Below are 24,333 nucleotides of genomic sequence, written 5' to 3'. Positions count from 1 at the left end.
CAAAAAGCAAGCAAGCCCAAAAGCTAGGTACGAGAGGGGGGATGTAAGTACAGACACAAATTATTACCAAAAAATAGAAGAAAATACAATGTACAGCTGCATACCACTAAAATGGATGATTTTCTAGGAAAGTAACATTTTTCAAAATTGACTCCAAAAGAGATAGAAAAGCCTGATCAGACAAATAATGACAGGAAAAAAAGTTTGTCAAAGGTCTATCCTAAAAAAGGTATCAAGCCCATAGGATATTATAGGAGAATTCTATCAAATTTAAATTAACTGATATAAAAGGAAGTTGAAGGATCTTAGAAACTATAAGAAACAGGGCCAATTCAGGGCTGTAGGAAGTTAGTCCCATCTGGGCAGTGCTATTGGGATGAGTGAACTTCACTTGTTTTCAGTCATAGTGTCACTCTGCTCAAGATTTAAATCCCAGGGAAACAGCTCCTGATTGACCCAGTTTGGGGCGCACGTTCTCCTCTAAAATCAGGCATGAAGTCAGCCCACCTACCCACTTGGACTGAGGGGAGGTAGAGCTATTTAGTCAAAGGGAAATCAGGTTCTGTTACTGGAATCAGGGGAAATTCATGCTGGATAGGAACACTGTCCATTATAATTGGATTGGCAAAAATTAACAACACTCAACATTGACAAGGGGGTCAGGAAATGGGTACCCTAATATGTCCTCCTTTGGGAGGACATGTAAACTGCTTTCTTAAAGATAATATGAGAGTATCCTTTGAGCCAATGATTCTATTGCTCGGAATTTATCCTGCAGAAATACACGTGTAGTCAAAATAATCACCCAAGAATGTTGGTCATTGAAGTATTGTGTATAACAATGAAAAAGTGCTAATATTTAAAATGTTGGTTAAATTAAATATGGCATAGAAATTGTTCTATAGAATACTATATAAACCTTAAAAAAATACTTCCATGGAAGAGCTCCATAATAAACTATTAATCAAAATAAACCAAATGCATAAGCATATGTAAAGTGTGATCCCATTTATGGCCTTAAAAAAACTATAAATATGTATTAGATGCATATCAAAAAAAAAAAACAAATATACTCCACATGTTCGACAGTGGTTACCCACCAAAGGGAGAACAGAATGGGGATGGGGGGCAAGGACAAAATGGAACTCTCAATTTTCCTCTTTATATTTCTGTATTATTTGAGTTTTCATGCTCACAATGAGTATGAGTTTTTGCCTATGTGTAAAAATCTAATGTGATCCATATGTTTATACGTATTGCTATAGACAGGAATGTGGATTGACATCTTTTAAACCTTAGCATTAGATGCAAGCTTTTATATACAGAATGGATAAAAAACAAGGTCCTACTGTATAGCACAGAGACTGATATTCAATATCCTATGATAAACCATAATGGAAAAAAATATTTAAAAAAGAATGTATATATATGTATAACAGAATCACTTTGCTGTACAGCAGAAATTAACACAATATTGTAAATCAACTATACTTCAATAAAAAAGTATTAAAACCGAAAAAAACACTTAGCATTGATTCTTTCTGATTTGTGAATTTATAGGTAACATTAGTTATCTTTTTTGCTTATCTGTATTTTAATTTTATTTTAAAAATTAGCAGAGTAAAATAATTTACTTATAAATAAGTTGCTACCATGTAATATATAAATAAAGGGACATACATGGTTACTGTAAAAATGGGCATGAGCATATGAACAAGAAAATCGCAAAAGAAGAACTATGAATGGCTAATACTCTTAAACGCTCTAATTCTAAAGCATGTAGTTTGGCATAAAGTAAGCTCCTCAATAACCCAGTAATTGCAATTACTATTCCTTATTATTATAATGATATGTGAGTATGAAATACAATATGTGAGTATTATAGAAAGCTATGGAAACCACCCAACAAAGGAAGCTGCTAAATCCTGATTGCAAGAATGTTGCACAGTGAAGCTCTTAGAGTCCCAGGAAAAGGAGCCCTCTCCAAGGGCACCAACCAAACTCCCAACGAAGCTGTCAGTCACGTTTCTAACCTACCGGGAACTTCTCTGAGAAGTTCACATCCTTCTGTTAACTATAATAGGAGAACAGCAGGGCAGAGTCAGCAGTCTCCACTGAGGACTCATCTGAAGTTTGGCTTCCTGAGAACTGGTGTTTATTTGCCGTGGGAGGAAGGGGAAGAAGACATGAAAACAAGAACACAAATTCATTGGAAGACGGATATTCAGTTTTTAGAAGAGGGGTACTCGTCCTACACTCCAAATCTTTTCTCTCCCTCACTTCCTACCCATTACTACCTTCCCAAGATTCTTACCATTGAAAAGAAACAGAACCCGAATCAGTCTACACTCCAACCGGTACAGTGTTTAAAAGGTAATGTTGTTAGTGTAGTATTTTATTATCAAAGTAATATATGATCTGTACAGAAAAATTAACAGAGAAAATGAAAAGCACCAATAATTCCACCACCCTGAAACAATCACTTTTAATATATTGGCATATGTTAGTCTATCTCAACATTTTTGAAATCATACATACTTATCTAATTTTTCTCATGTAACCTGTAACATAAGCATTTCCCATGTTTCTACAATCTCTTAATAAAGGTAATTTTCACTGGCTTTGTGGATATATAACAGAAGAGTCCTGATGGCGAGAAGTGCTGAAGCACAGAAGAAATCAGCATTCAGTTATCTGAGACCATATCGTCTGTGGCTTTCAAAACAGGGAGATTTAGGGTTCACATAGATAACTCTGGAAGAGTCATTCTCCTTTAGAACTGCAGCATCCTCTTCTCCTCCTTCAGAGGAATTCAGGACAGAAGACACCAGATCTTGGCCTCTCTGATTCTCTTCCCCAAGTTCCAGGCAAGAAAATGAAAACTAAATGTTGTTCTGGTAAACCGACGACTCTGTTTCTTCCTCTGCAACTTCCGGATACGAGAGAAGTGAATAGGTGACTGTATTCTCAGCCTAGAGAAAGCAGAAAGGAGCAATGGGGATCCACAGAGAGGTCACAAGAATGAAGGCAACAGAAGAAGCGGCAGGGGAGAAGGAGAAGCATGTGGCCGGGATGGCTCACCTCCATTTTGGCAGCCTCTTCAGCATCAGCGAGATTGGCTGTGGGCAAAAAGAACAGAGATCAGCAGGGGCACTGCCTACCCGCGCTGCTGCTTGAGGCCCAGACCAGGCTTGAGGTGAGGACCACTGATCCCCAACTCAGGCCTGCAGGCCAAAAGCTTCATCCCCCACCCACGCTTGGTATCCCAGACATGGCCTCCCGCACGGGCCACACTAGCAGAGGGTGGCGCTCATTTGTGCTGCACTCATTTCAGAGGATCACTGAGTTTTCCTCAAAGCAACCAGGCAGCTTCGGGGATCTGAGATATACTGGGGAGGAGATGGGGGTGTTGGTATTAGAGTGAAGTAATCCAGATGTTTGCCAGCCACAGATGGTGGCCTTTCCACATTGGCCAGATGTAGTATATCTCTGTTGGAACTCTGAAGAATCTGACACTCCCTGATCTCACAAAGAAAGAAAGCATGAGAGTGAGAGTGAGCAAGGGAGGCTGGAGGAAAAGAAAGAAGGAAGCAAGCAACCCAGCCAGTACTCTCCCTGGTAAAGATCTAAGACACATCCAAATGTCCTCATGTTTTTGCCAATAAACTCACTTTGCCAGTGCGAAAAGCAGCCTCAGTAACTGCAAAGCAGCATTCCTCAGGAAGTGGGGAGGGAGTCTGAGACAATGCATCTAGTGTCTTCATTCATCTCCAGGACACAATGAGTCCCTGTGTGCCATGCTCCAGCTTCTGGAACAAACCACGTCCTGAATTCTCCTTCTAATGCATCCCTCAACCATCCCGGCAACTTAGCTGTGCCTTTTGGGAAACCATCAGCCCCAGTGCCTTCCTGCGAAATAAATGCCTTGTGAAATATATTTATGCCGGTGTAGGTAGAAGCAAACATCAAAATGGCTAATCCACTTGTGTTTGCACTTTTTCCTACAGCACTTTGGCCCTGGTGAAGACTCTGGTCCATATCCCCATTTGGCCTGGCCACAGGACATAGGGGCCTTGCTCAAAGCGCAGCCGGACAGCTGTGCCATTTTGCTCAAGCTCTCAAACCTGTTGGCTCTGCTCTGAGTCATACTCCAGCCACCTGAGGTGGAGTCCTCGAAGGCTTCTTTTTCCTGTCCGTTTCTGCTGTCTGGGAGTCCCCAGAGAAAGCTCCAGTTTCCTTCGTGCTCTGGCTTACCTGCAGTCAGGAAGTCGCCTGGAATATTACTGCTCCTTTAACACATTCCCACTTGGGCCAGGGCTTGGATGGTCACTGACTCTCAGAATGTCAGGCCTGGAAGGGCTTAGAGATCACCCAGGCCAACCCACTCAACTCCTCAATGAGGTGACTAAACCCCAAGAGTGGGAATGACACTCAAGATTCCATTTTATGATAGTGACAGAGCTAGGGCCAGGCCTGCGTTTTAATAAGCCTACACGAGTGGGCATTAGAACCAAGATGTGCCCACAGAGTAAAGCCCACTAATGCACGTGGTACCCCAGAACTTTCTCAGGCCGAAATCTCCTCTTAATGTTCCACGAAGAGCTGAGCCCTGGTACCCTTACCCAATCATTCCACAGAGACAGACTCTGCAGCAAATCTAGGTTTTATTCCTTAGGGCTCTTTCTCCTTTCCTCTAGAATTTTATCCCCTTAATTCTATTTGCCTTAGTCTTACAGCGTCTAACCCCAGTCCTCTGCCAGCTCTTCCAAAGCTTCACAGAAAGACCTAAGTATCCCTGATGTCCTGCTCTGGAAAAATCCCCAGCAGTTCTGACCCCAGAAACTCGGACAAGGCCCTCGCCTCTCTATCTAGGACAGGTGTTCATCTTCTCCTTGTCTCCAGTGAGGTCCTCTTTAGGCCCAGGAGTTAGTCTCAGAACTGACCAAGAGATTTGAGCCCCTGCCCTCTGCCCACTGCCCCCTCCCTCTCCTGTGCTCCCAGCAGAACTCACACAAGCAGCTTCTTGATGCACAAGACAGGGTGTCATTGAGCCCCCAGAGCAGGAGCTGCACTCACCTGGTTCCTCAGGGAGGGTCTCTCCCATTTCCCTGTGTTCAAAGGTTCCTGGGAGGGCTAGGAGGGGCACATAGGAGGTTAGTAGGATTATGGGGTAGGACCTGAGTCTTCAGGACCAAGGACGACCAGAGGTAAGATTGGGTTAGAACCAACACACACCCTTCTTCCACACAGACACCTCCTCTCCTCCCCACTCCCCAGCGACTGCTCTAGCCTGTACAAGGGCTGGTCTAGAGAGATGTAAGTTGGCTAGGTTAACAGTAGGGACTCCTGGGACTGTCAGAAAGGCCATTCTATTGCATCTTTCTTAAGCTTGCTCTGCCTTTTAAAAAACACCTCTTTCTTCCTCTCGGTGTCTCTCCCTGAATCTCTACATTTACTTATCATCAGTAACTGAGGTCTTAGCTATGAACCAACTGCAAAGTGCTTTGTGAGGTATTAGCAGTATTATTTTCTCTTTGTCAACGGCTCTGAGTCTTTTCTCCCTTTTACTTTCTCTGCATCTGGATATCTTTAGCACTTTCTCTCACCAGCAAGCTAGCTTTTCAGTGTTATGAATCGTGACCATTTGCTTATTAGATTTGTAGGACACCTTCCCGTCTCTCTCCGCTCTTTAATGTTAGTACTAAGGGGGAAAGAGGCTGCTTTCCGAGAGTTGAAGTTCTTCAGCTGATCAGTCAGTGAACAAATGTTTATTGACCATCTTGCTGCATGGCAAGCATGTGCTAGGTGCTGGCGGGGGACGGACGGGGGAGAGCGCAGAACAAGGAGACGTGGTTACTGCCCTCCTGTGCTCTTGCCAACGCCTTTGGAATACAGCTTAGTTCTTCAAAGGTAGCCTGCGTGGATTCCATGACCTGGAATACATCCTTCTGCCCTGCTTCATCTCTCCTTTTTTTCTGCCTCATAATTTATGGCTTCAATGGCATCAAACTGCCTACAGCAACCTCCTTACTCTTCCATGATCCCCATCCTAGCCACAGTGCTTCTCATTTCCATGTCTTGGCCCCCACGCCTGGAATGCTCTTCTAATCCTCTTTGCCTGGTCAACTGCTACCCTCAAACATCACCTCCTCCATAACGATAACAACTTATACTATGTGATGTTTGCTGTCCGCTAGCTGCCGGCTCATTCACCCTCATAACCCTGTGAGGTAGGTTCTATTCGTGGCCTCATTTTTCAGATGAAGAAACTGAGGCACAGAGAAGTTGAATGTGATGAGAAAAACAACTTTTATTTTCCTGAAAAAACAACTTTGTTTTCCTGAGTTGCTGCCTAGGCATTTTACAGCGTGATAACCTGCTTACACCCAGAATCGGAACATTTGAGATAAGGACTTGAGTTTAGGACTCCCGCCATCAGTTCTCGCTTTGCTTTTCCTGGGGCACCTTTTAAAATAACCCCTTAGCGTTAAGCCCGCAAAATAGTGTCCTCCGCCCCAATCACTTTATAAGTACTAGCGGCTTGCTACACTGCTCTCTCTCTCCTGCTCACCCATGACCGGGGACAGAGGACTGCCACCCCCTTTCCCATTTCTGGGATCTGTAAGTAGCAAGTCTTGTGACTCCACTTCCTTTGCGTGAGCGTACTGAAACTGTACTTTCAATCAAAATGACCCCGGGGTTTTCACTTCCCCAATCTGGGAAGTGAAATCAGATGCTGAGGGAGCTGCCAAGCCCATGTGGGTGGCTTGTGCCTCCTCTTTCAGCAGGTCATGATCTGCACATTCTTAAATGAATACACCAACTCCATCTTCTCCACATATTGCCTAACTCACCCAACGTTATCCAGCTGGTGAGCCGAGGAGCTGGGATTTAAACTCAGGCAGTCTGGCCCCACCCGGGGTGCTTCAGTCGCGACACAACACTGCATTCCTGTGAAGCCTTCTCTAACTGCCCCGGCCCATGCTGGCTTGCGCCAGCTCTTCTGTCCCCCGTCACAGCCTGCCTTTGCGTTCTCTAATACTGGTCTTATCCCCTCTAATTATACTGATCTATTTGCATTTCAGTCTTCCCCACAATATTATGAACTCCCTGAGGGCAGAGACTGAACATCTTTATCCTGGCATCATCCACAGAGTCTATCACAGTGCTTGACACATAAGCAAGTTTGTTCAGGCCTGTTAAATGAATGCATGAATAAAATATGGGACTGTATTTGAATGCTAAGGATGCTCTAGCCCAAAGATAAGGGTTCTAGCAATGTTTGGGGTTAGGGCCTTGACTAAGTAGGAAGTGATAACAAGAGGGACCGAGGGGAGGCACAAACCTGAAACCTTTCGCCTGAGGCAGAACCAGGCTACTATGGTGCCAGCAATAGCCATTGCAGCAATCCAAGCGACTACAGCCACCGCGATCGTCACCGACAAGGAGCTGCTCCAGCTGGACCCTGGGAAACACAGGCGTCCTGTCCCTCCTCCAACACAACACTCACTTCCCCCCTCCACCTCACCTGCACAGGATTTCTGGAACTGGGCTTGTGCCTCTCCCATACCCACGTTTCTCTGTTAATCTAATGAAGGCACGCTGTTGAGTGTGTAAGGCAGAGGGAAGGGTTCCTCTTAGCCCCTCGGGGATGACAGGGAGGGTGAACCTGACGCTTCCACCACTGTACCCAGCAGAGCCTTGAACTGTCAAGGACATGCCATGCCTTTGAGAGTGAATGGACATATCATGAGACATGAGAAGAAATTAGGAAAACCTCAGCTTTTAGGAATGTCCAGGCGCTTAGAGAACTTCTGCACCAATGAGAGAGCTCTGTTCCACTGCTGGGCTTGGTGTGATGGGGCCTATATTTCAAAGAGGAACAACAGCCTTGTCACCTATCACCTGGAAGCTGAGGGCTCCGAGCTCTGGCCAGCACTTAGCAAGGTGCCATGCCCCTGCCCTTTGCCCAAAGCCCAGGTTTGCTCAGATCTCCCTGTAGGTCCATGTGACCTTACCTCTAAATGTCTAACCCCTCTTCTCCCCTCCTTTCATCTGCACAGAGTTCCTACCTTGGACAGTGATGGTCACAGGCTGTGATGTGTACATCGTCTGCCCGATAAATCCCGTGCAGTGGTACTCGCCACTGTGACTGAGGTTTGCTTGTGGGATACAGAAGTTGGAACGCAGATAGGAAAACGTCTTGGATTTTCCATTCTGGAAGAATATGACCTTATTCAGAGAACTGTTTCTCCAGCTGTGGCACCTCAGCACGATGGGCTCCCCTTCCTGGAACACGAGCCTAGGGGTCTGGAGTAGCAGCCAGTCTGAAAGACACAAAGGGACCCCAGGACCCAGGAGGTCTTCACTCAAATCCGAGACCCAGACCATCCTTACTGGTGGGCCACTGTGTGTGGAGGGAAGAGCTTAAGTTTGGAATCAGACACCCCTGCTCTGTAATTCTAGCTCCATCATGTATGAGCTCTGTGATCTTGGGCAAATAGTTTAACTCTTCTGGGCCTCCGTTTCCTCGTATGTGAAAAGAGTCACAATAACACCATTAGCTATCTACAGTAGTTCCTGGCACACAGTAGGTGCTCAGGATATGCTTGTCTTCCTGTTCCTGTCCTGCCTGACAGGCTTCTTTCTGTAGGAGGGATACAGGAGACCCAGGAGTACAGTCCCTTCCCTGAGGGAGGGAGGGAGGGAAGGACCCAGTCTGACATAGGAGACAACATGTCGGGGGAACACAGCAGAGTCAAGTGTCTTTGGGGAAAGTCACGGACATCTAACAAATGTTAGCTTATTTGGTGCATGTTAGTAAATATGGCATTTCACTTCAGCAGGGACTTTGGCAGCAGTGACACGGGTGGGCCATTAGCCTGCTGTGTACTTTTTTCCCCCGATTTTCATCCTTTTACTGAGGAAAAAGATATTTACTTTCTTTGTCGTATACGGAATAGAGGCTAAGGTGGGTACTTATAATCTGACCTCAGCCCACACACTCCTTTTTCCTAAAGCTATAGGACAGAGTAGAGTTGGAATTGGAAAGAAAGGGTAGAAAACAATAGATAATGTTGGAAGGGAGTCGGGACATGAGAAAGAAATGACAACAGCCATACGTGTGCTACTCAACCACGCTCAGCCCCTTCAGCAGATCGGAATGATGCCAAAACAGTCTCTACACTGGCTGCTGAGCCTGCCGCAAGTGCAGGTGAAAATGCTCAATACTGAGGGAGGGAGTGACAACGAAGAGAAAACTCCGGGCCACGGCTACAGTGGGACAATCCACAGGGAAGGTGGGGAGCACCACATCTTGCTACTTGGGTCATACAAGCTGGAAAACCCCACCTCTCCCACTGGGGAGGCACCCCTGTGTTCCACCCATTTCCTCCCATACCATCCTGTGTATCCCTCCTCTTGAGGAACTCGGGCCCTGGCTAGACATTCCACTCCAGGATTAGGTGAGCAGTCCTGGTTCCCTAGACTGCCTCTTTTATAAAGGTTGGATTGGGGTAGGTGGGAATGCTGAGAATTGTGAAGATATATATATATATTATTTTGCGGTACGCGGGCCTCTCACTGTTGTGGCCTCTCCCTCTGCGCAGCACAGGCTCCGGACGTGCAGGCTCAGCGGCCATGGCTCACGGGCCCGGCCACTCTGCAGCATGTGGGATCCTCCCGGACCGGGGCACGAACCTGTGTCCCCTGCATCGGCAGGCGGACCCTCAACCGCTGCGCCACCAGGGAAGCACGTGAAGATTTTTTTTAATGAAGTAGAACCCGGAGAAAATGTCAAAGCTGCTTCCATGTAGCGCCAGCAACCAATTCTTGCAGTTCTCCTCCCTGTCTGGGTAATCCCCTCTACTAAAGGTGCACATCATTGGAACAGCACTTTCTTCTCAGCAAAGTCTCTACTGGTACCAGGTTGTAACCTGGACAGTGGAAGTGTCAGCCTTAGGCTGGTTTGTGCACGAGGGCCACCTTAGGTCTCCTCGAGGACAATTTCTTGGTGCAGATCTTGAGGGCAGGGCCCAGCTTCGTGTTCACGGCACTCACGAGGTGTTCTTTAAGTCAAAAAACGGCCTTTCCATCCATCTCCTGGGAACAAAACTCCTCTGCAATCTCCTGGAAGCCTTGTAGAGAAGCAATAAACTCATACACCTCCTCTGCACTCCAGTGGCTAAGATTACTGGACAGGAACACAGGGTTGATGCCATGAGTGCTGGTGGAGGCACAGCTGTATGGAGGTTCCTGGGTCACATGCCCCATGTCCAGCTCTCACCGATAAAGGCCCAGGGACATTGGAGAGAGTTCTTCACCGTGACTGGAATTCTCTGAACCCCAGCTAGAGTCCTCTTGACCCCTGTGGCACTTGCCCTGGATCTCAGCATGGGTGATGGCAGAGGAGCTGCAGCAGGGTCCATGTTTGGGATGCAGGCAAGGGCTCCACCACTCCTGTGCCTCTCCTGGGATGGCTCCAAGCACCACCTATTCCTGAGGAGGGCCACTGACCCAAAGGCCCAGGTGGGTGGCCACTTCTGCCTGCTCTTCCCACTGCCCCCACCAGCTGGACTAAGGCTAAAGAACTGGCCTGAGGCCCTACAGGGAGCCTGAGCCACAGCTAGGGCCTGGCTAGAGGCCTGGGGGAGGCTAAACAGGGGAATAGCTTTCTGGGTGGAGCTTTGGGCTAAGCCTGTTGCTCCTCAGTGCCAAGTTCTCTACCTAAACTGCATCTACATGGCCTCCAGCAGCCTGAGCAGACAGCCCCTCCTGCTGGACTACTGCCACTGCCCTAATAGGCATCAGGATGAGTTGAGAAGCTAGAGGCACATGCTGGGCCAAGGTCTGGTTTACCTGGAATAGGTTTCCCAGCTGTGGTCTTGGATACATCTGGGCCTGGGGGGGAGGTTGAGGGGGAGGAGGTGGTGTTCCACAGTAGCACAGATTGGGTCACAGTGGTAACGCTGGGAGGGTTCACTCCGGGATTGGCTGGTGAGCTGGGAGGCTGATGCTGTGGCCAGATTGACTGAGGCCTGGGTGGTGCTCAGCTGCTCGCTGCGCTGGTGTTTGGGGGAGCTGGCCTGCCGTGTGGCCGCTAGATAGCAGCCAGGCTATGCAGCCGGGCCTGCTGAGCTGCTGCTGGACACGAACTGCTGGAGATACTGAGGCCCACGGAGCTGCCCCTGCAGGGCCTGCTCTGCCTGCTGTTCATACCGTGGCACTGAGCTGTCTGGGAACGAGCGCTACCACCTGAGTCGGGACTCCCACTGGTGCAGTCGGCATTCTGTTGACTCTAGTCTCCATGACAGTGGTTCAGGGTCCCCATGGCTGGTGCTCTGGCTCCAGGCCTTCTAGCTCTTCACCTGGGTCCTTCAGGGTGGTGCCACCTCATGTGCCAGGGCTCCTTGTCAACGCGCCTGCTGGTCGGGTGGGAACTTGCACAGTCTCGGGGGTGGGATCGCTCACCTCCACCCCCTCCTAGAGAGGAGGAGCACTGAGGTTGAGGCCCTGCCAGGCCTCTGGGGCTTCCCTCCAGGACTGTCTTTTCCTGCTGAGCACAGAGGGTAGAGATAGCAGGCCTGGAGCTGCAGGCCCACCGGGCCTAGATACCTTTGAGGAGAATTTGAGAATTGGGTGAGGGAAGGGGACTAAGTGAAGAATAGCACTGACAATATTCATCATAATCACACTGCAGCTTTTCTCTGTGGGGAATGTTTTCTTGCCAGGAGCTTTGGAGGATCATTGATCTGTTCAGCAAACATTTATTAAGCCCTGTCCCGTGCCTGGGGCTGGATATAAAAAGTGGTTAAGAAACAACTTTCGGGCTTCCCTGGTGGCGCAGTGGTTGAGAGTCCGCCTGCCGAGGCAGGGGACATGGGTTCGTGCCCCGGTCCGGGAAGATCCCACATGCCGCGGAGCGGCTGGGCCCGTGAGCCATGGCCGCTGAGCCTGCGCGTCCGGAGCCTGTGCTCCTCAACGGGAGAGGCTGCAACAGTGAGAGGCCCACGTACCGAAAAAAGAAAGAAAGAAAGAAAGAAAGAAACAACTTTCACCTCAAGTTGAACAGAGGGCAGGGGGGCAGAGAAATGCTGATTCTCACCGGGACCTGATGGGGGAGGCAGAGTATCTCCACTGAGCTGATGAGGAAACCAAAGCTCAAAGGTAAATGAAATCATCATGTTTACGTGGCTATAATTTCCAGGGCTAGGATTCAGTTGTGGTCTGTCTGTGCATCTGACTCTGCCATAAAAATGGAAGGATTTCTATGAATTAGGGATTTCCTTCTGCTTCTCTCATACCCACCTGCCTGTCAGTGGCCTTGTTACCTTCTTGCCCAGTCAGCACCGAGACAACAGTGCCCAACATATTCTGAGAAATCTCTTAGGAACTTCCACCTCACCACACATACTAAGCAATGGGGTGCATGAAAAGGGAAACCAGTGGACAAAACCCCTTCAAACAACTCACAGCCATGCTTCCCAGTAAGCAGGCAATTCCCCTTTCTGAAAAACCTCTGCCATGTAAGCAGATGTCTTCTATCCTTGCTCTCCCAGACTCTCCCAGGCCTTCCTCCACTGACCGGAAGTCACGTACAGATGCACAGGGTCGCTTAGGCTGGTCTGCTCTCTCTGACACCTGTAGTCTCCGCTGTCATTGCTGCTGGCCTTAAAGCTATAGCTGGACTGGTTCTGGCTCTGGATGAAGCTCCCATTATGGAACCACAGGGTGAGGTTGCCTTCATACAAGCTGGTCCCCTGACACATCAGCGTCACGTAATCCTCCCTGAGCACATTGATCCACGCAGGCTGAATGCTCACCACAGCCTTTGGGAGACCTGCTGAGGGGCAGAGAGAGAAGGCAGCATGAGGAAAGGGACCCCAAGGGCCTAAGCAGACCCCAAATCTCAGATGATGGAAAACTGTGGCCATGCTGGAGACATCAAGAGAGGAACCCAACCCAGAACTCTTGTGCAACCGAAGGCAGTTCCTCCAACTCGTGCAGCCCAAACAGGGGCCCCCAGGAACCCAGGTTCTCTCAGGGAGCTTGCCTCCTCCCCAGGGGAGAGGACAAAAGGTAGGGGAATGGGAGAGGGGGCAAGCAAACACACACGCGCACACACACACACACACACACACACACACACACACACACACTACACATACATCCTTTGGGGAATCACTTTCCTTCCCTGTAAGCTGAGGCATTTGGACACTAGTGGATAAACTCTCTCCACAGCTGGAAGAAGACAAATGGGGACATCTGGTGGAGGTGCCAGGCTGACAGCCAGACACCACGTTTCTGTTCTGACTGCTTCCATTCTTTCTTTTTTTCTTTGGAATAAAAATTTTTATTCATATAGTTGCTGTGCAATATTATATAAGTTACAGGTATACAATAAAGTGATTCACAATTTTTAAAGGTTATGCTCCATTTATAGTTTTTATAAAATATTGGCTATATCCTGTTGTACAATGTACCTTACAGTGTATTATTTTTTTAATTTTAGAATTTTATTTATTTTTTATATAGCAGCTCCTTATTAGTTTCTTTTTTCCTTAAGATGTATTTATTTCTAAATAAAAAGAAATAAATACATCTTTTAAAAAAAGAATGGAAGAAGTCAGAACAAAAAAAAAGATATATTTATTATTTTTTTGGCTGTGTCGGATCTTAGTTGCGGCATGAGGGATATTTTTTGCAGCGTGGGATCTTTCGTTGTGGTGCGCCGGCTTCTTTCTAGTTATGGCGTGTGGGTTCTCTCTTCTCTAGTTGTGGCACGCAGGCTCCAGGGCAGGTGGGCTCTGTAGTTTGTGGCCTGTGGGCTCTAGTTGTGTGGGCTTAGTTGCCCTACAGCATGTGGGAATCTTAGTTCCCTGACCAGGGATCAAACCTGCGTCCCCTAGCATTGTAAGGCAGATTCTTTACCACTGGACCACCAGGGAAGTCCCCATTCTTTCTCCTTTAGAATAGACCTGTCCTGACACCCAAGCACAGAGGAGTCTCTGTGGCCTCAGAAGAATAAGAAAGAGGAGAAAGGCTGGCAGGCCAGTCTAGGGAGCCCTGCGTTCAGTGGCCCATGTAGAGCCCCATCCCACTACCAGTCCTGGGAGGTGGAGAGGTTAGTGGTGCAGAGAAAGCAGTGCCCAGCCGTGTTCATCCCACCAAGCTGCAACCAGTGGTATCTCCTATTTGTGTCCAAGGCAACAGGCCCTGAAGCCTTCAGATACATGCAAAGTAGAGGATTTATCAACCCATGCGGTTAACCTAAGCAAATCATGTGATTTTGCATGTGGCTGAAACTAAAATGGCCTGGGTTCGTGATTTAGTTTGGAGAGAGGAAGGCAACTGAGACAGAATACAGTTATTTTCTGTGACAGAATCTGTGAGGTCTGACCGGAACAGAAACAGAAAGGCTGTGCCCTGTGGCTGCCCATCCCTGGCTTCCCTGGGAGGAAGGGAAGGAGGAAGGAGAAGGGGGCAGGGCATCTTGTGGGAGCAATTACTCTTTCCTGGTTCTACCTCAGTCCTGGGTTGCTGGTGCACCCAGAGCACCTCCAGAGACGGTGCAGGGAGCAGAGAGAGAGGGTAGCTGGGGGAGGGAGAGGATGTGGTGAGCACTTACCATGTTTCCCAGCAACAGGAGCTGTAAGGGAGAAAGCAAAGATCAGCCTACTTTCTCATTAGATATGATGATTCATCATTATAAATAATCACCTCCTTGCAAATCCCCTTAACTCTCTTGCCAGTCTCTGTCTGCATTACGTTCCACCTGGGTTGTCCATGCCTTTACTTCCGCAGCTGTGTGTTAATGAAATTCCCACATAAGCAGGCAGGTTGGTATCTCTGTAAATCTACTGTCTCCATATTCAAAAGGACACTAAACTGCCGTCTGACACTTTTCTCTAGTACGTTTGCTCTGCGGCTCTTGGTAGGGACAATCATTTTTCCTCACTCCTCAAACTTTCCAGTCCTCTGCCTCCAGTCCCGTCTCACTCAAAGATGACGCCTTCCTTTATCCTTCACAGAGAAAACAAACGCAGTTAGACAGGAGGTCTCACGTCTTCCCCCAACTAAATCATCTAACCTATTGCATCTCTATCCATCTTCCTTTCTTGGTTTTCACTGGGGACATCTCTCCTCCCATCTGTGGTCAGTCTCTGTCCTAGGTCACATTCCCTTTCACCCGCTCAAGGATTTTCCTCTCTCTGTTATTCCCTTTCTCCTCTGCCTCACCCATTTCTCGATCTCAGCTGGACCTTTCCTATCAACATAAATATATTCCAGGATCTTTCACTGAAAGGAAAAAATCTCACTTGACACCACACATAATTCCAAAATTATTTTTCTGCTCCCTTTCCCAGCCTGATTTCTCAGTTCTTTTTCTACAAAGGCTGTCGTCATTTCTTCTCTTTCCAATCACTGTTTCATTCTCTGCAATTTGAACTCTGCCCTCACCAGTCCACTAAAACTTTTCTTGTTAAAATCACCAATGATCTCAATGTCAAATCAAGTGGACACAGTTCTATTTCTCTCCCAGGTTCCCCCATATAAGTGTATACCTTCACCATCTGCCCAGGTACTCGTGCCTGGAAACTGCAAGTCCTCTTTTATTCCCCTCTCTCTCCCAAACCCCATCAGCCTTTGCACCAGTAAAGTCGTGATCATCCTGCTTCCAGTTAATTCTTGAATGTGTCAGCTTCAGTCCATGTCCACACTATTTTAGGTCACCAGCAGCTTTCTCCCATCTCCCAACTTATCTCTTCCCTTATTTTGCTCCCCCGACAATTCATTCCCCACAGAGAAGCTAGAGTTATTTTTAAAATAACAAATCAGATAATATCACTCTCCTGCTTACATGCCTTCAGTGCTCTTCCTTTGCTCTGAAAATAAAATGTAAATATTTACAAGGCCACACCTGACACAAGCCCTGCTCACCTGTCCAGCCTCATCTCGAGCCATACTTCCCCTACTCATTGAGCTCCAATAACACCAGACCTCTTCAAACTTGGGGCTTTTCTGTATGCCCATCCCTCTACTTTAAACCTGCTTCCTTTGTATCTTCAAATGGCTTAATTCTTATCATGCTTCAGGTCCTAGCTTAAAAAACACTTCCTCAGAAAATTCTTGCCATATCATCCCGTTAATGTAGGCTGTTCTCTCATGTCCCCCGCAACAAGTGTTCTTATCAGAGTATCCTGTTTACAGTTTCATTGCCATCTCCCAATTCATATTTATGCATTTGTGTTCCTTTATTTACTGTTTCTATCCCTCAGTAGAATGTAAGCTCAAAGAGGGCAGTGGCCATATTAATTTTATTTGCCAATGCTCTGGAAATCATTCATTGAGTCCATCTAGGTGGGAGATAAGAGAGCCCAAAATTGCGTTGACAATAGAACGTAAAGATGAGGACACGGGCATGAGAGAAATTTAAGAGGGAGAGAGAACTTGGCACTTGAAGAGATATGGGGGTCTTGTAAATGGGTGACTGGGAAAAACATTAGCTGTGCTCACACAAATATAAATGTTAGGAGGAGAAGGACATTTGTGAGGGGAAGATGAGAGCTGGATTTTGAATGTGTTTTGTTTCTGAGCTGACAAATCAATTTGGAGGTCTCCAACCAGCAGGTGGAAATATGAAATTGTACTTGACACAAACAAGAAAGATAGGTTTGGAAATTATTGACACAGAAGTGATCGCTGAAAAGCAGAGTGTGCAGGGGTGACAATGTGGCAGTGCAGGGAATGGGCAAAGAAGCAGGACTAAGAGGAGGAGGAAGAGAAGAAACAAGTAAGAGATGAGAGAAGTAGAGAGAAGGCACCTTCCATGTATTCATCCAACAAATACTAGTGAATATTAAATATGTTCATACTCAGTATAATACTGTCACTGTGAGGGAGGCAAAGACCTTGTGCTTTAGGTCAGGAAGGCTGTCTCTCTTGTTCAGTGATAAATCTCCAAGTCCTAGAACAGAGCCTGCACGGAGCATTTATTTAATGGGAGAGGCCACAACAGTGAGAGGCCCGCATACCCCAAACAGAAAAAAAGAAAAAGAAAAAATTGAGTTACTGAGCAATGAAGACCTAAATATGGCAGCCCAGATGAGAATGGAAAAGATGGAGTCAATCTTTGTGACTTAGAAAAAGGGCAAATGGATAAAAATTCCAAAAGTCTCTCCCAGGAGTCCTGTCTAGGCGTCACATTGGTATCACTATGGCAGAGGTAGGGAAGCATGCCACTACTCCAGGCCTCAGCTTCTCCATACGAAAAGTGAGGTAGTTCAGTGCTCCTTTTTCACGCTATTCTGCTTCAATCCATTTCATCCTGCTCGTGGGAGGATACTCTCTCTTCCTCACCTCCACCTCCTGTCCCAGTATCATCCGGCATTGAGGGCCAAGGCTCCCAGAGCTGAACAGATTTTACTATCGACCATAGTACATAACTTGGAAAGTGGCTGCATGTCCTCTGGGACCATACTGAAGCACGTTTGAGGGTAGATACTCTAGAAATTGAGCTTGGGGAGACATTCCTGGCAATAAGGCTTCCCTACTTGGTCTTCCCTAGACTCTTCCACCCACCAGCACTATCAGTCCCTGGTCCCTAGCTCACAGCTGAGAACATGGTCAGAAAGGAGTGCTCAGTTGCAGCCTAAGATCCTGTCTTTCTATTCGATCAGTGACAGGACGTATCCCCATGTTTGTGCAGTGCAAGGAGGCATGCACGATTCCTGTGGTCCCACAACTGATTCTAGAATTGCCTTGCTTATGTATTCTCTGATCCCCATCCCCCGGATAACCCAGACCCTCCTGTGCTTTTGCCCAGGGGAATCTCCTTTCACGTAAAGAGAATAGGCTTCTGCTGCCTGAAGTGGTTTCAGGGGCAAAGAGAACAGCCACTGCCCCCAACCATGTGTTTTATTGCTTCCCCCCACCTCCTATTGGCCTAAGACAGCATTAGCCCTCCCGTCTAAGATATGGTCCCAGTGAAACACAATTTCTAAGGAAGGTAAACACCTTGGCCACTCATTAGTCCTTCAAGTCTAGGTCACTAGACTTTGCTCGCAGCTGGCTCTGCTCTGGCGGGTAGCAGAGCACCAGGGACCTCGGTGCACAGTGAAATTGGGCAAAAGACTTAAAAAAAAAAGAACTCTGCTGGGTTTCCCTGGTGGTGCAGTGGTTAAGGATCCACCTGCCAATGCAGGGGACACGGGTTCAAGCCCTTGTCCAGGAAGATCCCACATGCCGTGGAGCAACTAAGCCCATGCGCCACAACTACTGAGCCTGTGCTCTGGAGCCCGCGAGCTACAACTACTGAGCCCATGCACCACAACTGAGCCCGCACGCCTAGAGCCTATGCTCTGCAACAAGAAAAGCCACCGCAATGAGAAGCCCACGCACCACAACAAAGAGTAGCCCCTGCTCTCCACAACTAGTGAAAGCCCGTGTGCAGCAAGAAAGATCCAACTCAGCCAAAATTAAATAAATAAGTTAATTAAAAAAAATGAACTCTGCCAATTTCATAATTTGCCAAGGCCAGCAAGGTTATCAGAATCTGATTTTCATCAGCCTGCCTTCACCCTCCTGACTTTCCTGACGTGCTTCCCACCCCAGCCCTCATCCTTGCCCAAGCTCAGCCCCAACCGAGGTGACAGCAGCTGAGTTAGAAAAGCATGCCTGCCTCTGTCCCTGCTCCACTGCCCCTCCTGGGGACCCTGCCTCACCGAGGAATAGCAGAGCCGTCCACAGTAGCATGTGGCCCAAAGGATGGCAGGATGTGCAGGCAGCTCGGTCACTCCTGGCAGCAGGGAGGGCTAGGAATGAGGGGATCCCCATCACCTCCTGGAGCGAGCAGGTTGCCTCTGACAGCCCAGCACAGCAGGCACAGACTTCTCTGGAGGCTTGACAGATTCCACCCCAGAGAACAGACAAATTCTGGAGTCCAAAAGAGGAAGTGAAAAGAAGTGTTGTTTTTGTCATTGACTCCTCCCCTTCCACCCTCTTTCGTCTCAACTTTTCCATCCCAGAACTTTCAGGGTTTCCTAGAATCAATCTGGCTCAGTCCCACTCCAAATTCACAGAAAATATGGAAACTGGGAAACAGATTCTCCTCTTCCTCTGGGGCCACAGCTGGGCTCAGCCTCTGGGAGGAAGAGGGGAATAAATGATCACCCAAACTCAGCTCAGAACCTCCTGTCTGTCTCTCTGCTTAGAAAAGGTGATGGAGGAGAGTGTGTCAGCAGACTCCCCGTACTTCTACATCTATTTAGAGGTGCAGACACTGGCATCAGACTCCTCCTGAGATCGAGCATAGCGACCTGAGGCCAGCCCCCACCATTTGATTTTCTTTATTATCGTAACCCTGACTCTGTTTGTGGAACAGAAGATTGTGGAACAAAGACAAAGCTGTGTGTCAGAGTTGCAATAGGATGATCATTCTTGTACTCATTTCTCCAACAAATATCTTTGAGCAGCAATTAGTGCCCTGGTTCTTTATCTTTCTTACCCATCACTGTTCCTATCACTATGGTATGGTCAAAGAGCAGGGCTTTAGAGCTGTGTAAATCTCATTTTGAATGACAGGTAGCTTCTCAGAACTACAGATTCCTCATCTGTATAAATGAAGATTAGCATGCCTGTCCTTCAAGCAGGGTTTCTCAGCCTCAGTACTATTGACATTTGGGGCCAAATAATTCCCATTGTGAGGACCTGTCCTATACACTGTAGGATGTTTAGAAGCATCCCTGACCTCTACCCACTAGATGCCAGGGGCACCCACTAGCTGCGAAAATAAAAATGTCTCTAGACATTGGCAAATGTTCTCTTGGGGTCAACATTGCCCCCGGTTGAGAACCACTGCACTCAAGGTTTTTGAAAATTAAAAGAGAATTTGCGTGCTAGCGAAGTCCCTAGTGCATTGTGGGTATCAAGTCAATGCTAGTTTCCCTTTTTTGCTTTCTGTTGTCATCCTCATCGACATTTGTTCACCCTCAACATCCCCAGAACATGAGTTGCTCTGGGATCTCTCTTGGGGCCCTTTGCTGGGGCCTCTCTCCCAAAAGCTCTCTGAGGAAGCAAGCTGTAATATTCAAGGAAATGACATTGTGGAACCTGTTCTTACACTCTGTGGTCTTCAGAAACTGCAACAGCCCCACTCCTCTGGCCAAGGCTTTTCTACTGGCCCCGTTCTACCCCACCTCCAACCCCCAATCTACCTCCAGCCCTTATCTGATTTTTAGGTGAAAAAATTTCTTTAACCACTGAAAAGACTCCAGTGAGCTGACATAACATTTTAAAGGTTAATTTATATAATGGGACCCACACATTGGAGCCACCCCAGTGGACCAGACCACATCATAAATCTAAACTTAAGTCAGCCTGCACTTAACAGGAAAAACCTGTCCAGGGACGTAACATACACCAATCACAATCCTCCAACTCAGCTTACCTTACTCTAGAAATCAGGACCTGTTAGCCTTATAAGGAAATTCCCAACCTCCTAGCCAGTCATGCCCTGTCTCCACGTTGCCTCTTCTAAAGCTCTATAAAACCTGGTCTTGCCCAAATCCCTTGGGAAGAGTTCTCCACTGCTGATGAGGAACTGTACTACCTCAATCCATGGCATGTTTTCCCTTGAAGAATCTTGTAACTAAATTGTTTCCATTTTGTCATTGGACAGGCCAGGCATATCTCATTTTATTGTGCTAACTTAACTGCGCTTTGCAGTATTGCATTTTTACAAATTGAAGGTTTGTGGCAACCCTCGTTGAGTAAGTCTATCAGTGCCATCTTTCCCAACTGCTTTAGGCTCACTTCGTGTCTCTGTGTCACAAAGTGACACACTGGTAATTCTCATAATATTTTGAACTTTTTCATCTGTTATGGTGATCTGTGATCAGTGATCTTTGATGTTACTTTGAAATTGTTTTGGTATTTTCAGCAATAAGGTCATCGTAAATTAAGGTGTGTATATTGTTTTATAGACATGATGCTGTTGTACACTTCATAGACTATGGTATCGTGTAAACAGCTTTTCATATGTGCTGGGAAACCAAAACATTTGTGTGTCTCATTTTATTGCAATATTGGCTTTATTACTGTGGTCTGGAAGCGAACCCGCAATCTTTGCAAGGTATATAGCCTGTATGGTCAATGAGGTGTGATGTGAAAACAGCCACTGAAGGTTCCCGGGTTGGCTCCTAGATGAAGGTGAAGGTTCCTACAGAGCCACTTTAGTTTGCTACCTCTCCAGCTGCTCTCCAGTGTCTCTGGTAATTTCTCTTGGATCGAGCTCCACCTAGTTCCCATTTGGAGCTCAAGTTTGTTTGTTCTAATCCTTTTAGGTGGAAATTTGGGGTGTGAGAGACTTCAGATATTTCATGGTGAGACCTAGTAGGCCACAACATTTGAGTTTATGCCCAATCTCAGCTACAGTGTAAGCACCTTCAGGAGGACCTGACAGATCTCAGGAACAGTGCTCAAGCAGTCAGAAACAGTAAGTCTGGTTGAACCAGGGAGAATTATTTAAATGAGGGAAAATAGGAGCCCTTGAAGCAAAAGAAAGCATGATGGCAGCCATTAGGAAACTCACAAAGCTTGAGGTAAGTCCACAGCATGAACTGCTGAGGGACTTGGGGAATTAAATTAAGACAATACATTTGGACTATTTTGACCAAAAGCACATCAAAATCTAAGTAGGCAAGTCAAACTGTTGGAAGACATTACAGCATCTGCTACTATAAACAGATATTCTCGTTAAAGGAATAAAGATCTACTACTATGGGAAAGTTGAAAACCAAAGCAGCAAAACTGGTAGCCACAGATCAAACACTTAAATGCTGTCAGAGCGCTCACCACCTCACTCTCAGACTGCTGGGCTAGGATAAGTTGGTCAAGGAATGGTTTAGATCAACAGTAGGTTACATGCCAACCTCATGAAAATTTCCATGTAACAAGGTACACTTTTTGTTTTTAATTAATTAATTTGTTGGCTGCGTCGTGTCTTAGTTGTGACCCACAGGATCTTTTGTTGCAGTGACCGGGCTCTTCACTGCGGCGTGCATACTTCTTTGTAGCTATGGTGAGTGCAGGGGCTCAGTAGTTGGAGCACGTGGGCTTAGTTGCCCCAGGGCACGTGGGATCTTAGTTCCCCGACCAGGGATCGAACCCAAGTCCCCGGCATTGGAAGGCAGATTCTTAATCACTGGACCAACAGGAAAGTCCCCAAGGTACACTGTTAAACACCACATTCCCCGGGACTTCCCTGGTGGTGCAGTGGTTAAGAATCTGCCTGCCAATGCAGGGGACACGGGTTCGAGCCCTGGTCGGGAAAGATCCCACATGCTGTGGAGCAACTAAGCCCTCAAGCCGCAACTACTGAAGGCCATGTGCCTAGAGCCTGTGCTCTGCAACAAGAGAAGCCACCACAATGAGAAGCCCATGCACCACAACAAAGAGCAGCCCCCCCGCTCGCTGCATCTAGAGAAAGCCCGCGTGCAGCAACAAAGACCCAACACAGCCAAAAAAATAAACAAAAAAAACCCAAAAGAAAACACCACATAATCCCCAACCTGGTGGCACATCCCTATTAAGCATTAATTTGGCTCTAAGAGATCCAAGGCTTAGCTACAGAAGTGGGACCCTCAAATATCAAAGAATTAAGCTTGCCACCTTCTGGCACACCTGCCTATCTTATGTCTGATAAATGCGGTCCAAGAAGCTATAGATATCTACAAAAATGGCAACATCTTACTAAGACAACCTAGAATGACAACGGCCATTATAGGGAATCTTCCAGTTAGACAAGATGGCTCATTTAACAGTACACTTGAAAGTAAGAGTCCTCAAATCAAACAAACAGAATGGGATACCTATTTTAATTGGTATGCCTCCAAAAGGCTTCAAGAGTCCCAGAGAGCTTCATTGAAAGATTCATCGCAAAAGGGTAATAAGAAAGTAAAGACACGAGAGGTACCTAAAACAAAAGACTACAAGACTGATGTGACCCCTACTACTCCCCTCTGTCCTCCTTTACCTGAGCACCCACATTCTGCTAATCCTCTGTCTGAATTGCCTTTCCACTCTGAAGAGACTATAGAACTGTAAACAAAAGTCTGCCAAGTTAGTGGCCTCACAGATACCCCGTATCTATTCTCAAAGGAAGGTCACCAAATGGCCCCTCTCAGGGTTGGTGAGACTCTGAGGGAGTCTCTGGTAAACTGATACCAATTATTCCCTTAAGCAGCCAAGGGGACACTAAAACTACGATTAACAGAAACCCCTGTTAAATTCTGATAGATACCAGAGCTATACTCTAAATACCTCATGCTCCAGAGCCTCCAGAAGGGATCCTGGAAAAACTGGCAGAAGCTGGTGAAGGATGAGAATTCTTACCACAGTCAGGTCTCCCAGATCTCTGTAGTGCCTGGTCAAGAGAGGAAAATAAAATTTCATGTTGTCCTTTCTTTTCCAAATTCAGGCTTTTTTGATTTTGGTTTTGGGGTACCTATTTTTTTTTTTTTTCGGTACACAGGCCTACTCACTGTTGTGGCCTCTCCCGTTGCGGAGCACAGGCTCCGGATGCACAGGCTCAGCGGCCGTGGCTCACGGGCCCAGCCGCTTCGCGGCACATGGGATCCTCCCGGACCGGGGCACGAACCCGTGTCCCCTGCATCGGCAGGCGGACTGTCAACCACTGCGCCACCAGGGAAGCCGTGGGGTACCTATTGGTTGTCAATTCTTCTCTCCCAGGGACAGCTATTTTCTTCTGTTTGTCTCATTTTGTGTTGAGAACTTGACTTGGCAACCATCAGGTTGGGGCCCCCAAAATATGGCCAGGCAGAAACATGGGCTTGTAGTGTAAGCCCTGACAGTTTTCTTCTTTTTTGCAATACAAGTGGCTGACTTAAGCTTTGATTGCCAAGGCATCCATTTCAAGGGGCAGCCCTTTCAAAGAAGGTTATCTCAGCTGAACACAGTACCAACCACACAAGTAGATAAAGAGCCAGGCCACCTCCACTCACTGAGGCTCCTTTGTTTTAGAGATTTTGGTAGATTTAAATAACTGACCAATTGGTCTACATGGTTTTTGTTTTTTTCCATCCTGTCCTTTAAATTTCTGCTCTTATGTTTTAAATTCACCAATAAAGGGTGAGCCCCCAAAACCCTAGGACCCACCCTCAGCCCCAATAAAAGCAGAACCCCAGGCCCACGTGCAGTCTCTGTCTCCCCATGACCTTGCTGTGTGGCCCCAGGTGTGCTGTGTAATTTCCAGGTGTTATAAGTGATGAGCCTCTGTTTTTTTCAAAGTTTCCCGATGGTTATTGCTGAAGGGCA

At 47.1% G+C, this 24,333-nt stretch overlaps 1 protein-coding gene across 4 annotated transcripts; it reads right to left on the bottom strand.

Moving 5' to 3' along the window:
* Nucleotides 1–2,366: 2,366 nt before the first annotated feature.
* FCGR2B (Fc gamma receptor IIb) lies at nucleotides 2,367–23,402 on the bottom strand. 4 transcript variants are annotated; one of them, XM_079902771.1, is made up of 9 exons: nucleotides 23,320–23,402; nucleotides 18,723–18,933; nucleotides 14,627–14,647; nucleotides 12,584–12,841; nucleotides 8,073–8,327; nucleotides 7,346–7,465; nucleotides 5,077–5,133; nucleotides 3,082–3,119; nucleotides 2,367–2,972 (listed from the first exon to the last, which is right to left on the bottom strand). In XM_079902771.1, exons 2-9 carry the CDS (start codon nucleotides 18,832–18,834, stop codon nucleotides 2,883–2,885), a joined length of 951 nt encoding a protein of 316 aa, XP_079758897.1. In that variant the 5' UTR covers nucleotides 18,835–18,933; nucleotides 23,320–23,402; the 3' UTR covers nucleotides 2,367–2,882. The 4 variants fall into 4 exon arrangements, 3 of the variants coding, with proteins under 3 accessions (XP_079758897.1, XP_079758898.1, XP_079758899.1); XM_079902772.1 differs by having other exon boundaries at nucleotides 12,584–12,838; XR_013824808.1 differs by lacking the exon at nucleotides 5,077–5,133 and adding an exon at nucleotides 3,672–3,806 and having other exon boundaries at nucleotides 2,920–2,972.
* Nucleotides 23,403–24,333: the final 931 nt, after the last annotated feature.

The sequence above is a fragment of the Stenella coeruleoalba genome (assembly GCF_951394435.1).
Source record: "Stenella coeruleoalba genome assembly, chromosome: 1".
Lineage (NCBI taxonomy): Eukaryota > Metazoa > Chordata > Mammalia > Artiodactyla > Delphinidae > Stenella > Stenella coeruleoalba.
This window is presented reverse-complemented; position numbering and strand designations above follow the sequence as displayed.